Source organism: Alligator sinensis, unplaced genomic scaffold, assembly GCF_000455745.1.
Source record: "Alligator sinensis unplaced genomic scaffold, ASM45574v1 scaffold1086_1, whole genome shotgun sequence".
NCBI lineage: Eukaryota > Metazoa > Chordata > Crocodylia > Alligatoridae > Alligator > Alligator sinensis.
The window spans coordinates 917,115-931,782 of record NW_005842600.1 but is presented as its reverse complement, the minus strand read 5'-3'; the positions used below and the strand labels follow the sequence as shown (position 1 = coordinate 931,782).

The following is a 14,668-nucleotide window of genomic DNA, read 5'->3' as shown; positions in this document are numbered from 1 at the left end:
CCAGTGATCTAGTGTGAATCCTGCGGAAGGAGATGCCCAGGGAGGACAAAGGGCTCGGTACAGTGCACCTGCTAGTCCATGAGTGTTTCCTCTGCACTTCTTTTTCAGGGTGGCTTCCCAGCTGAGTACATGCTGGATGAGGAGAGCCAAGGGAGCCTGTCCTGCCTGGATAGCAATCACTCCCACTTCATCTTAGTGGATGATGGGACCCATGGCAGATACGGCATGGAGATCCCCTTGAGGACCAGGCTGGAGAAGTTCATTTCTGAGCAAACCAAGGTGAAAGGAGGTAATGTCAGCCATGGTCAGGGACTGCCTTGGAACCAAGAAAGGAAAATGCATGAGATCCCTAAGCCAATGATCCTAGGGCATGAGCAAGTATTGATGGAGCACAGGGGATCAGAAGATGTTGCAAGCCCCTAATAACTCCTTATTAGTTTTCTGAAAGAGTTCCTCAGTGACACAGACTGAGACAACATTCATTCCTCCTTCAGGTGGAATGACTACAACCATCTCTTCCCTTGTTAATAGCAGATCTCTTCCAAAGCTTTTCTAGAGCCTGGCCTATGATGGAGACAGCTGCAGTTGCCTCTTCCATGCTGGAAGAGGCCATCATAGGCCAGCCTTAACAGGAGGGTTTAGCATCCACATAGACCTGAATTGACTCTGCTTCCCTGCAGGAGTGGCCATCAGGATCCCAATTGTTTGCGTCGTGCTGGAGGGTGGACCCGGGACTCTTGATGTAAGTACATCTGCCCTCTCTTCAGGTGGCTCGAGGAAAGACAGTGCAGTTGCATGGGTTGGGGGACAGTGAACACCATTGTCTCATTGGGTGAAGTCAGCCTTCACCAAACCGATCTCTGGGGCTTAGGCAAGAGATGGAGTCAGTGGAACTGAACCGTGGCTCAGGAGACTAGTCTCCTGCAAGTGGGTGAACAGTGAAGCAGGGTGCAGAGAATTAGTCAGTTGTAACAAGTTAATTTCTTGTATGGGCATTCATAAAGTAGCCAGATGAGAACACAATGACTAATACCATACCTAAGCTGTGGATTTTTGGGGCCTGATCCGAAAGACCCTGAAGCGAATGGAAGCCAATGAGAAACTTCCCCTGGGGTTTGGACAAGCCTCTGTATCCTATCCATCTGTGTGTTGCAGACTATCTATAATGCAATCACCCATGGCACCCCGTGTGTGATAGTGGAGGGGTCTGGCCGTGTAGCTGACGTCATTGCTCAGGTGGCCCACCTGCCTGTCCCAGAGATCACCATCTCCTTGATCCAGAAGAAAGTGAGCATCCTTTTCCGGGACACCTATGAGTTCTTCACTGAGGGCAAGCTTGTGGAGTGGACCAAAAAGGTGAGAGGCTGCACCTGCATGGCTATACTTGCTGATGTCACTGGGAGACAAAGGGAGAGGGCGGGAAGTCGCCCATTGCAGCATCTGTGACTTTGTTTCTCCATTCCTCAACAAGGAAACATGCACACTTCACAAGTGTCACAGCTTTTCCAGCCATACTTCTAGCTATGTACCATGTATGTGCCACTCAGACTAGATACACACACACACACACACACACACACACACACACACACACACACACACACACACACACACACACACCCGTGCAAACTGATCTCTGAGTGTGTGAAGCAGGCAAGTGCGCCACGCACAGCAAAGCAGGGAGAATTTCTGGTCTACTCCTCATCTGGTCAATCCAGTACTTTCATTTTATCCCAGTCCAATGGGTTTTTTGCCTGGAGTTAATTCCCAGCATTGTTTTCCATCTTGGGTCACTGGATTTTTAATATGGGGAGAAAATCTGCATGAGACCAAACTCTGGCCCTGCTGAGGACAAGGGGATTTTCAGTGTCAACTGCAGTAGCGCTGGGATTTCACCCATTGTGCTGTACCTGCCAGCCTGTTTGTACATTGGAAGAATGATGGTAGACAGAGAATCAGCCTACTCTCTTGTAGCTGGACTGGAAGCCACAAAATTAACCTTGAATGGACTGGAGGATGCTACAGGTATCCAGAGGGGACACAGATTTAACATCCAGTGTGTACGGAAGGACTGTGGACACTCGAGGCAGAAGTAGGATATTCATCCTGAATTGGCTAGGAGGTGCAGCTGGGATCTACAGGGATAGGTCAATTTACCTGACATGGGCTGGGTAGCAGCATGGGAGAGAAGGCTTCTGCCACTGACCAGCTGATTCTCCGGCCTCTCCCACAGATCCAAGACATAGTGCGGAGCAGGCAACTCCTGACTGTTTTCAGGGAGGGCAAGGATGGCCAGCAGGATGTGGATGTGGCCATTCTCCAGGCACTGCTCAAAGGTGAGTGGCGGCATGTTTCTGCTCTGGTGGGGTGGCTTCTACCAGGGCACCTAGCAGCAGAGAACCTGACTGTCTGCCGTAGTGTGGGGCTCTCTGTGTGTGTGATGGCTCCCCGGGGTGCAGGGAGCCCAGCTGGCATCTGGGCTGTGCAGAAGGGCCCCCCAGTACTTGAACAACTGAACAGGCCTTCTTTACTGGTCATGTTGCTGAGTGTGTAGCTCACTGGTCCACAGGGGATGTTTCTGTGAGGTAAACATGGAGGTGTGAGCTATGGCCCAAGGAGCGGCTGGATCAGGGATTTTATGAGTTCAGTGATTCTACTGATGCTGACCAGGTAGCTGTCCCTGCAGCAGGGCTGCTCTGCAGAAGCCCCTCACCTCCTGGTCCTTTCCCACTTGGCTCATCTTAGCACAGAGCTCCAGCGGCTGCTTCCCTGGCCAGGACAATCCTTGCTCCAGTTGATGAAGCTCTTTGTTGGGGCTCTGCTACAGATGGCCTCCCGGAATCTCACATGTATACCAGCTCCCATAAAGTCATTTCTCTGCTGTTTCATAGACTGGAAACTCACTGAGGCAGGGGTAGTTTCACGGCAGCTCCTGTCTCACTGTGAAGTCACAGGCCTGCTTCTCAGAGCTGAGCACCTTGTGTGCTTCTGTTCTGCATGAGCAATGGATTGTCCTGTAGAAATCCCATGCCCTAGGGAGGTGCAAGGCAGGTGAAGATGCTGAGTATTGGGTACTGTCCTGTACCCCACAGGCCAGGGGGGAGCATCGCAGGAGATACGGGCATTGGAAAAGCCTGGCCATTTCCTGGGGTTCCATGGGTGACCTTTTTCTCCCAGGTTATAAGTGTCCCATAATCCTCTGAGCTCCTTTATGTGTTTCATGGGCGTCCTGCTGCCTGGAGCTACCTCAGGGCAGTCCTGGCTCCAGATGCAACTGTTCCAGGTCAGGGAGGTAACAATGAGGCCCAGTCTCTTATGCATACCATCACTCCCCTGTATGCCTTTTTGGGTACAGCATCCCGAAACCACGACCACTTTGGCCACGAGAGCTGGGACCACCAGCTGAAGCTAGCCGTGGCGTGGAACAGAGTGGATATTGCCAGGAGTGAGATCTTCACAGATGACCATGAATGGAAGGTGAGAGGGGCCTTGAGCCAGGTCAGTGCCACACATGCCCTCTAGCTGGTGTGATTGTAGGGGTGGATCCAGGATTTGGCAAAGGAGGTGCATCTCAGCACTGCTCCCTGGCTCCTTCCCACTCCAACCCATCAGTGTGGGGAGACTGCACTGTGAGAGCCTCTGGGAACTTTAAATAAAGTTCCCAAAACATCCCTCATCTTCTCCTCCATGCTTAGAGGTATGTCCCATCCCATACTCTTCCATTCTCTCTTCCTCCAGTCTCTGCTGTCTTCTGCACTGTTCTGGGGATGGGGGTGTCTTCACAGCTGCACCTGCCCACACCAGCCAGGCTGCTCAGAAGCTGGGCTTTACTGGGAATAGTAGCACTGGGAAGGGAGTGGGTTCCAGGAGCAGGCACAGAGAAACCACTGCTGCTGTGGCTGCCCTAGGTGAGCCTAACCTCCATGCTGCCAAGGAAAGGAACAGCTCACAAGATTCCCCCACCCCAGGACAGCCAGGAAAGCAGCCATGGCAAGTAGAGGAGGGGATGTGCTGCTGAGCATGGAGGGGAAGGGGGGATTTTCTTCCACTTTGGGGTCTTTTTTTAAAGTCCCCAGAGTCTCCAGCAGCACAGTCCAGTCTGAAAGGGGGTGCAGCCGTGCCACTGCACCCACTTTGGATCCACCCCTGGTGGCTGCAGTGGGAGGAGGGGAGCTTAAGGCCCTTTAAGCTGCCTTTGCACTGCCCCCTATTTCAGGGCCCTGAAAAGTCTTGCCTGGATCCCATGTGCCTGCTCTGACTTACACTCTGCTTCGTGCGAGCACCATGGGCAGCAGAGAACAGTTCTGGTGCAGCCCTCACACAGCACATCCCTGGAACCACCCCCAGCCTGTCCTCTGGGGTGGAGGGAGAAAAGGAGCTGGCTTTGAACCCGGTACATTGGCCAAGGTTGACTGCTGCTTGTGGGAGGACAAACTTCCTTGGAGCGTGCCCAATGGCATGTGAAAATGTCCCTTGATTCAGTGCTTTTGTAATGACCAGTTTTCCCTCCCATCTAAAGTCAACCTGTGCAGAGCTTTTACGTGTTAACTGGGTGGGGAACATGTTCCAGCTTTGAGAAGTGCCTGTCTTCTCTTAAAAATGATTCACCACCTCCCTGGCCAAGAACTCGACAGTGAAGGCTGCTGCCTGGCTGTGCACTGACTGGTTATGTGGATCTCTGGCCAGTCGGCTCACTACACACTTTTCTGCTGATTCACTCAATGGTATCAAAATGTTAAGGCAGAAGGAAGCAAAGAAAAACACTGGCTGCCCCCTTCTTGCTCCTATGCTTGGCAGTCTGATATTACAGAAGCTAGAAATGGGGAAAATCGCCTGTTGTCTCCTCTGTCATTTTTTTATCGCTTCCAACCCTGAAATTTAGCAATAGTGTGCAGAGGTCACTGTTTTGGCCCAAGTTGTTTCAGGAGATGTTCAGCTGCTGCTAGCTTTGGCCCAGTGGGTTGGCAGGAGATGTGAGTGGGGCTGGCAGGGAAACCAGAACTCTATTGCAGGAGCATTTTTCGAGGTTTCAAAATGCAGGTCCCAGTCTGGAGGGAAACTAAGACCTCGTTGTGTTTTGTTTCATTAAATAAATGGGAGAAAAGTCCCATTTGCTGCCCTAGTCTGGTAGGTCTTGCTCTATGTTGGGCAGTAGGAGATCCATGGTCAAGGGTAGGAGCTGGGAGCAACGGCACCTCTCACCTGGGCTCACAGACTCAGACAAGTGTGGAGGTTGGCATCACAGTCCTTTCCCTTTCCATTCATAGCACACTCGTACCCCTTCCCTGCTGCCCCTGACTCACCTTCCTCACTAGCAGGTGGTTGGTTGGGAAGCTGCCTGTGGTCAGGCTGTTCCCCAGCTCCAGTGACCCCTTCAAGGGGCTGCTTCAGTGCATCTTCCTGCTGCCCGCTTCCCACCTCTGGGCTCCATTTTCATCTCCTTGTCCCCACTCCTGAGAAGGAGGGTAGGGCTCTGCTCTACAATAGTGTGCCCTTCACTGCTCTTTCTGGCTTGACAGCCTGCAGATCTGCACCCAGTGATGGCTGCAGCCCTGATTTCCAACAAGCCTGAGTTCGTGAAGCTGTTCCTGGAGCAGGGCGTGCGCCTGAAGGAGTTTGTCACCTGGGACACCCTGCTTTACCTCTATGAGAATCTGGTGCCATCCAGCGTCTTCCACATCAAGCTGCAGAAGGTGCTGGCGGAGGAGAAGGAGCACCTGGCCTGCCCCAGGGCACCACGAGTTCAGCTGCACCACGTCTCCCAGGTGCTGCGGGAGCTATTGGGCGACTCTACACAGATGCTGTATCCGAAGTCCAAGCAGCCAGAGCGACACCGACTCTCCATCCCAGTCCCACACATCAAGCTCAATGTATGGGATGGCCCTGAGTTCCATGGCTGTGGTACAGTGAGGGGCCAGGGGGTGGGAGCCGTTATAGCTCCTTGGATAGGGCATGAGATGGTGACTGTCCATCCCTCCACTGAGAGGCTGGATCTGGGCCAGTTTTCTAACCAGGCACCTGATGAGCACATTGGGTGCTGGCCATCTCAGGCATTTTCCTGGCAGAGGAGCTGCAGGTTAGGCTCATTACCCAGCCCCAGCATGGAGGCCTTTGAGAATATTTGTGCCAGTCTAAGTGTAGTGGTGTCCCTCCACCAATGATTCCTCACTAATGTTGGCACGTGGCACAGGTGCCTGGCAGGGCTTACCCTACCTGGCTCACTGTGTTGCATGAGCAGCTGTCTACACCTATGGCTTGGTGCTAGCCCTGGGGCAGGTATGGCGAGTTGGTATCACCAGTGTGAGTTTTCCTGCACAGAAGAATACCTTCAGTTCTCTTGCTTTCAGTCCAAGTGAAGCCCTCTCCAGTTAAAGCATTCAGTCTTAAATTCTTGTCTGGTCCAGCGGGAATCCAGTCTTAAATTCCTCCCCAGAAGATGGCCTGGGGAGGCTGAACCCACACCTTGGACTAGGTGCCCATTGCTGCACTGCTTGTGTACAGTGGGTGTGCAGCCCTGTCCTTCTGGGTCAGTCCTGTTTCACACCCACATTCAGCTGGCATTCAGACCACACAAGGTATCAGGCTGGGCAGAGACGCAGGCCACCCCCTGACTCCTTGCCCTGCGCTGTAAAGACTCTCCTTCCTGTAGGCTCCAGACTTTCTTACTCAATGCCTGATGCTGGCCTCATCTTACTCAGGTGCTCTTGGGGGCCGCCCTCTGTGTTTCTAGAGGTGCAAAGATCCAGTGAAGAGTAGTGTGTGGGGAAGCTCCAGCAGCTACAAAGAAAATGTGCCAGCAGGTGCCCTCGCCTAGTTGTCTCTGGTGCCTGGCTCCCCAGCTCCCATGTGTGTGAGTGCAGGGTCTTTCGCTGTGAGCCCTGGAGCTGAGTGAAGCATCCCTCCCTGTGGAGAGGAGCAGTTAGCTAGGTGCCCCAGGACAAGGCCTGGAGATCTGGTTCCCTGCTCACTGGCTGGGTCTCTCCTAACCCCTCTGGGTCAGGGGTGGACCCCCCCCTGCAACACACACACACGCTCTGGTGGCTGGAGCTAGGACATGGGTGGTGTTTTTCTGTACTTAAAGCCAGAGTAGGTGCTTTGCCAAGTCTTGGTAATGAGTTGATTTGTCTTACTTGTTCCCCAGGTTCAGGGAGTGAGCCTCAGATCCCTGTACAAGCGCTCAGCTGGTCCAGCCATCTACACCATGGACCCTGTGCGGGACCTTCTCATCTGGGCTGTTGTCCAAAATCGCAGGGAGCTGGCAGAAATCATTTGGACCCAGGTACTCCAACCACTTCCCCAGCAATCCCAGAGGTTATGGTAACCAGCAGCAGGTCTGAACACTGGTCCCCCCGCTCATTACTAGACATCTGTGTCTACCTTTGGCCTGGAGCCAAGAAAGGACTCATGGCCTCTGACTCTTACTAGAGAGCTAAAGGAGCCTCATAAGCTGCTCACATGGAGCCACCACTGGATGGGGACCAAGAGCCCCTTGTCCAGGTGTGGGTTGTACTGGGGGTGGTACTGTTTCCTGTCACCACAGTAAGTGGAATTGTCCAAAGCCATGAACCATGAGGACTGAAATGCCTGAAGGAGATGTCCCTTTCTAGCAGGAGTCCAGGCTGTGGGGTTGGCAATGGCATGTCATGGGCCAGTCAAGATTGCAGTTTGTTCCATTGACAGGGTGGGAGCACTCCAAGCTGGGCAAGAAGAGAGGAGATGCAGGAAAGCCCTGGATCTCTGCCTTAGCTAAAGGCCTTGGTTTATGAGACTGGTCTTTCTGAATGGTGCTTGGCCTGGAAGGATCCAACTCCCTTCCCTTCCGAAGACCCACAGGGGCCTTGGACCTGCAGCCCCAGGGTACCATGCTCCCACTCACATGTCCCCTTTGTTCCAGAGCCAGGACTGCATTGCAGCAGCGTTGGCCTCCAGCAAGATCCTCAAGGAGCTCTCCAGGGAGGAGGAGGACACAGACAGCAAAGAGGAGATGCTGGCCCTGGCAGAGTGGTTCGAGCTCGGAGCCATCGGTGAGCACGAGGGCAGCGGTACACTGAGAGGAGGACACAGGAGGCACTGGCAGGCTCCTCCCAACCCCATGCTCTTTTCTGGAGTCACTGCCTTCCCTCCTGACCCCTCCCTACTGAGGGACATTTATCTGCAGCCTGTCTGGCACACAGCACTCAACTGCAGTGCACCATGTGGTGTGTTTGCAATTCAGGGCCCTGCAAGCTCACAGGGTGGTGTTCTGGGCAAGGTCCAAACTGCAGCCCCTACTGCTCTAGGAACAGTGTTTTTTTCTGAGCTGAGCTGCCTGCCTGCAACACACCTCTGGGGTGCTCTGGTTGGCCCATGGGGAAGGGCTTTGCCCAGTCCCAGGCCTGCCACCCACATGTGTTTCTGTGCAGGGGTGTTCACGGAGTGCTACCGCAAGGACGAAGAGAAAGCCCAGAAGCTCCTTATCCGTGTCTCTGAAGCCTGGGGAAAAACGACCTGCCTGCAGCTGTCTCTGGAGGCCAAAAACATGAATTTTGTGTCCCACGGGGGCATCCAGGTACATTTCCAGCTGTGGGGGAGGGGAGAGCTCACTTCTTTTCCCCCTGCCTGCTTTCCCCCTTCACAAAGGACTTTTCACCAGGAAGAAAGCAGAGTCCTCAGTGTGGCCATACATGCTCAGGCAGCTCCCAGCAGCAGCTTGGCCACACAAGTATCTCTACCCACTCAGGGAGCTGTGGCACTGGCTCAGCTCGGTGCCCTGTTCCCACGGGTTCTGTGCTGCTCGGAGAGGGACCCACTCCCACCCACAGCATGCAAGGGATGATGCCAGCCAATAAGCCCCTGGCATGCACGGTCTGCCCCCACCCTGTGCTGGGTCTGTGCTTTGGCCACTCAGCCCTCAGCCCCTTTGCTTTCTCCTGTATAGGCTCCACGCCTCAGCACGGCAGGCCCTGTAGAGCCTGAACAGCGAGCTACTTGCACAGCCATATGGGGTGGGTCTAGCCTCTGACCTTAAGGACAGGACCATTTCCCCCTCACTGAGCCCTCCATGGTCTTGTCTGAGTGGTTGCTACAGGAGACAATTCTGCTGTGCGAGTGGGGTGGATCAAGGCAGAATTTCTCTTCCGGAGCGGGGAGGCTACCCTGTGGGATGGAGGGATGTCAGCTGTCAAGGTGTTTCTAAGCCTTCCTCAGAGGTGGTGGGTGTTGGCTGCAGTCCAGGCTGGGGGCTTTGACTGGGCTACGCCAGTGCTCCTGCTGGGACTTAAACCTGGAGGGTCCTGACTAGAGGGACTTGTGCCCCTACCCAGGGTCAGACTGATGCCATGTTTGAGATCAGGAAGGAATTTTGCCTTGTGGTCAGAGTGGTATGGACTGGCAGGGTTTTGCCTTCCTTTGTAGCCATGGGCATGGCCTCTACCTGGGATCTCATGGGCATGTATTAACAACCTTTCATGGAAGCAGAACTTTGGCTGCCACAGTCCCCCTGCTTTACCTCTGGTATTTTTGGGTGTGATGCCTGGTGTTATGTCAGGGTTGATGGCAGTCTTATGTAGAGTTTAGATGACAGATTTGTCTGGGATGGTTTGGATAGGGCTGATCCTGCCTCAGGCAGAGGTTGGACTAGATGTGACCTCTGAAGGTCCCTTCTAGTCCCACTTTTTTGTGATGGGCTCTGGCCTCCATGTGACTGTAAATTCATGCCCTTCTGCTCCCAAATTGCAGACCTTTCTGACCAAAGTCTGGTGGGGGAAGCTGTGTGTGGACAACGGGCTCTGGAGGGTCATCTTATGCATGCTGTTCTTCCCGCTTCTCTACACCGGCCTCGTCGGCTTCAGGTACTTTCAGGGATCCCTCTCTGGGTAAGCAGCAGCAGAAGTGGCCTGTGGCAGAAAGCCTATGGCAAGGACATTTGCAGTGTGAGCAGGAGTTGGAAGATTCACAGTGACTGGCTGCAGAGGGAGGTGGGGTTCCCAGTGCCACCTCTTTCTTTGCTAACAGGTCAGACACAGTGGGTGCTAGTGTGATAACCCCTACATTATCAGCAGTGTCCCCGCCATGCTGTGCAGGGCCTCAGCAACCAGGCCTGTCAGCTCATGCTATAGTCAGCCCAGGCTCTAGCTCTGCAGAAGTGACTCCCCCATTGAAACAGCACATCGCACACCAGAACACTCACTGCCTACTTCAGGGCCAGCCCCAGCCCCAGCCCCAGCCCCAGCCCCAGCCCCAGGACCATTGCTGTCCTGTAGTCATGTCTTGGATCAACAAGGGCTTCTCTAGAGGAAGCAGGCCAGGCATGTGTTGCCAAGGCCTGGAATCAGATCTGTAGGCACTAGTGACCACCTGGGGCTGCCCAACTGAGACATTCAGTGAGTGCTGGGCCCTGTGACTCCCAACACCCTGGCCCTGGAGCAGGTGCCCAAACAACACCTTGGGCATGGCATTGCCTGATCCAGCCAGCAGTTGTGGGGAAAGACCTTCTGGACCATACAGTGCAATCTAGTAAGACCCATGATAGTCACAGCAGGCCCAGGGTAGAAAGCTGTTCCCTACATGATGTGCCATGCTGTGTTTGTCTGTACTAAAGCCTCCCCAAGTTAGAAAGCAGGCCTGCCCTAGCAGAAGCCAGCAACATTTCCTGAGCCCTGAGTCATGCATCCTTTCCTGGTTACTTCCCCCCACTCAGGGAGAAGAGGCTGCAGCCGATGAACTGCCTGACGCGCTTCCGAGCCTTCTTCACAGCCCCCGTCGTCATCTTCCACCTGAACATCCTCTCGTATTTCAGCTTCCTCTTGCTCTATGCCTACGTCCTGATGATTGATTTCCAGGAGACGCCATCCTGGCGAGAGCGTATCATCTATTTTTGGCTCTTCTCCCTGGTGTGTGAGGAGACCCGCCAGGTACGGGACAGGCAAGGCAGGGGCAGGTGGTGGGTAGGTGACATGGGGCTTGATACAGGCTAGGCTGTCCTGACGACTGGGTTGCCCCCTGTGAAAGAGCGTCTAGCCATGCTGAAGCAGGCAGTAGCAGTTCCTGTTTCCACATGGGTGTGTGCATGCTCCCTCTTGTGACATGCTTTTTTGGGGTTGATGTGCACACGATGTCTCGGGTACATCTGCAGATGAGTGAGAACATCACAAGCCAAGATCTTGTGGGATCTCACAAAAATTCCATAATTTTTACCTGCAACTTGATGAAGCCGCATCTCTCAGCCAGACATGCGCTCAGGGACATGCTCTCAAGTATGTGTGCTGGTTCCTAGAGTTACAGAGACCATTAGGCCAGCTAGTCTGCACATAGGGTTTCAACCAGTTAGTGAGCCTAGTAACTTATGTGTAGCTAAAGCAGACCTTTCAGAAAGGCAATCAAGCCTGGTTTGAAGACATCAGGTGTTAGAGAGCCTATTCCTTCCCTTGGAAGTTTATTCCAGGGGCTAGTTAGCTTCACAGTGGAAAAAAAACCGTGCCTGATTTCTAATTTTGAATTTGTCTATCTTCAGGTCCCAAATGCTAGGTCTTCTTTTGTCTTTTTCCTCCAAATTTGAAAAAGTTGATACCAGGTATTTTGATCTGGACAGTCAAGGTGTCCGTACCATCACCACCAAGAAAATGTGGACAGTCAGGTTTTTTTTAACATATGGAACTAGCTTTTTACGGTTGAAATCAGAAGCAAACCTAGGACTTGTTGTCTAAGCCTGTAAACCTACAGGAGGAAGGGGAACTGCTGCAATTTCCCCTGCAGGGACCTCTTGACCCATATCTCATGGAGATGGAATTGCATCTCTACAGTGACTAGATCTTCAGCTGCTATAGAGAGGTGTAGCTCTATAAACTCCAGTAGAGACTCTGTGGGACCTCGCTGGTGCTGTACCAGTGCACACACAAGCTGGGGATCTGGCCCATTCCTCAGAGCTAGGCAGCCAGTGCCCACCAGAATCTGGCTAGTACATTTCCAATGTGCTCCCAAGATGTGATGGTGGTGATTCATCACCTCATCCTTACGCTGATCACTAAATAATGACTTCATGGTTGGTCCAAAGGATGATGATAGCAATAATAATAATATCGCAACAGCCACTGGTATATGTACAGGTATCCTACCAGTTCCTGGCAATACCAGTGAACAGATCATCAAATTCCCAATCTCTCCCTATTATACAAAGATGAGTTCTAGTGGGTAATGAGCTGGCAGATATATTACTTGCCCAGCACTGCTGATATCTGGGCTCTGCAGCTTTCTCCCTGAGTTGCAAGAAGTGGTCCAAAGGAAATAAGCACTTCCAGCAACAAGAACTTCTTTATTATTCCATGAAGACTAAGCACCAGGGAAAAGTAAACTTCTGTAAAAAGCTAGATGACCAAGCTTTGAATCAGTGCCTCTCAACCTTTTTAGGCATAAGGCACCCTTCAGAAAATGCCAGCTCTGACCTTTCACTCATTTTTATGATTTTAGAAAAATAATAGAGCAATTTTCTGTTGCAAAGAACTCGAAGACCACACCAGGTCACAACCTCCAGTGCCCCTCAGCAGCCTAAAGTCCTTTTACTGAAATACTTGTTCCACTTCTTTTTCCCAACAGCTTTTCTATGACCCGGATGGGTGTGGGTTACTGAAAATGGCTTCCTTGTACATCAGTGATTTCTGGAATAAGCTGGATGTCTGTGCCATCCTGATCTTTATGGCAGGACTGACATGTAGGTAAGCATGGAGGATTTGGATGGGCAATCTCCTCATGCCACTCACCAGAGCCAGCTGGAAAACAGGGAGAGGAATTTGCAATTGTGTTGTTGAGATTTTTTTTTTCAACATTTAAAAAGAATGGTAGTGTGAGGAAGGATGATGTAAGCATGATGGTCTGTGAATTATGCGAGAGGCAAAGATTTCTTTGGGTGGTATCTTTTATTAGACCAACTGCATCACTGGGATAGACTTAAAGGAGCTTTTGAAGACAAAACATTCTTCCTCAGATCTGAGGAAAAAAGCCAGCACTGTGATTGATAGATTATTACTTTTTCTTCTCAGACCTGAAGAAGCATGTTTTGCATTCAAAAGCTCTTCTAAGTCTACCCCAGTGATGCAGTTCACCCCCCACAAAGATATCATCCAAAGCAATCCTTGCCTCTCCTGCTCAAAAAAAAAAAAAAAGTGCAAAATGCTGATGAAATTTTCAATTGGAACATGGATGTTTTTTACAAGCTTCCCTCTGTTCCCAGCTGCTTTGATGCTAGGCCTGATGTGTTTTATGCTCTGTTCCACTCTCAAACAGGACTCCAGGGGAAGAGCTATTCTTCTCTGGGAAGGTAAGCTGATCATTTGCAAGGAAAACAACTCCACGTAAGGAGATACACTGATGTGTTTTCTTTTCTCTTTTCTCCGCCAGGTTAATCCCATCTACTTTATATCCAGGACGGATCATATTGTCCCTGGCTTTTATCATTTTCTGCCTGCGTCTGATGCACATCTTCACAGTCAGTAAAACACTGGGGCCCAAAATTATCATTGTGAAGAGAATGGTAAGAGCTCTTCTTCCTTGGGGGTGACTTATTTGTAGTGGGAGCAGAGCAGGATCTACATAAGACTTATGAATTGGGGCTCATGGAGAGGGTTGTAGGATCTGGGAGGGAAGCGAGTGTCACCCAAGTATTTGTTCCATTGAAAGCCAACTGTTCACTCCTGCTGTCTCTTTTTATTTTGCAGATGAAGGATGTCTTCTTCTTCCTCTTTCTTTTGGCTGTTTGGGTTGTGTCTTTTGGCGTGGCCAAGCAGGCCATTCTTATCCACAATGAGGAGCGGGTGGACTGGATCTTCCGGGGTGTCGTCTACCATTCCTACCTGACGATTTTTGGGCAGATCCCTTCCTACATTGATGGTACTGACTCCAGGGCTTCTCACTTGTTTCTGCCTGGGCCTGGTTGGTGCTGGGCAGGGAAAGATTTCCAAAGCAGGACAAGAGCATAAGACCTGCTATTGACTGGCTTAGAGCTTGTGCCCACGTAGGCCATGATCCTGCCTCAGTGGCAGAGGGTGGATGCAGAGGGGTGGGTGAACAGGATATCTTTGTTACAGCTCATGTTGGCTACCATGCTCATCCAGTTCTTCATGAACTAGTGCTGTCAGTGTGTGGGGGGGCCTCTAGCAGCTCAGGAAGGACCTCAGCCATGACAAGACTTTGCAACATGGCTGAGACCATCTAGCCCACCCCCCAGCTCAAGGCAGCATCACCCTTATCTAAACTAGCCCAGCCAAGCATTTGTCCAACCTGCTGGAACTCTCTGGCCCCTGTCTGACTGGTTTGAGGGCTGGGTAGAGATGAAATGCAACAGGACTGATGCTCTGTTCCATGATGCATGCTTCATTCAGCTGTGGCTCTGGGGAGTCAGCAAGGCTGGATCCCCACCTGCTGCAAAGCAATAGTAGCTGTGCTGGGAGCAGTGGGCCAGGACCCAAGGTGATGTCAACGGATCAGGTTCCACTGGAGCCAGTGGAAACTGGTGTAAGAGAAGGGAGAGCCTGGTTCAGGGGGTGTGGGGCAGGTGGAGCAACAGGAGGTGGCTCCAGAACCTCTGGGTACAGGACTGACTGATAATTGCAGCGACTCAAAAAGCCTGATCCTGGGAGGTGCTAGGTGGTATCTGCCAGGCCCTGTACACCCTCAGCTGTCATTGCGGTCAAAGTCC

General features: G+C 52.1%; 1 protein-coding gene across 1 annotated transcript in view; it reads left to right on the top strand.

Moving 5' to 3' along the window:
• TRPM2 (transient receptor potential cation channel subfamily M member 2) overlaps positions 1–14,668 on the top strand; it is a 51,254-nt gene that overhangs the window by 18,415 nt on the left and 18,171 nt on the right. The window contains exons 7-20 of the mRNA XM_025214735.1: positions 109–289; positions 681–742; positions 1,156–1,356; positions 2,234–2,336; positions 3,356–3,477; positions 5,520–5,870; positions 7,142–7,279; positions 7,895–8,024; positions 8,403–8,548; positions 9,718–9,830; positions 10,679–10,892; positions 12,571–12,689; positions 13,372–13,504; positions 13,689–13,860. Of these exons, the coding sequence (XP_025070520.1) occupies positions 109–289; positions 681–742; positions 1,156–1,356; positions 2,234–2,336; positions 3,356–3,477; positions 5,520–5,870; positions 7,142–7,279; positions 7,895–8,024; positions 8,403–8,548; positions 9,718–9,830; positions 10,679–10,892; positions 12,571–12,689; positions 13,372–13,504; positions 13,689–13,860 (2,185 nt within the window). The remainder of the gene's footprint in view (positions 1–108; positions 290–680; positions 743–1,155; positions 1,357–2,233; positions 2,337–3,355; positions 3,478–5,519; positions 5,871–7,141; positions 7,280–7,894; positions 8,025–8,402; positions 8,549–9,717; positions 9,831–10,678; positions 10,893–12,570; positions 12,690–13,371; positions 13,505–13,688; positions 13,861–14,668) is intronic.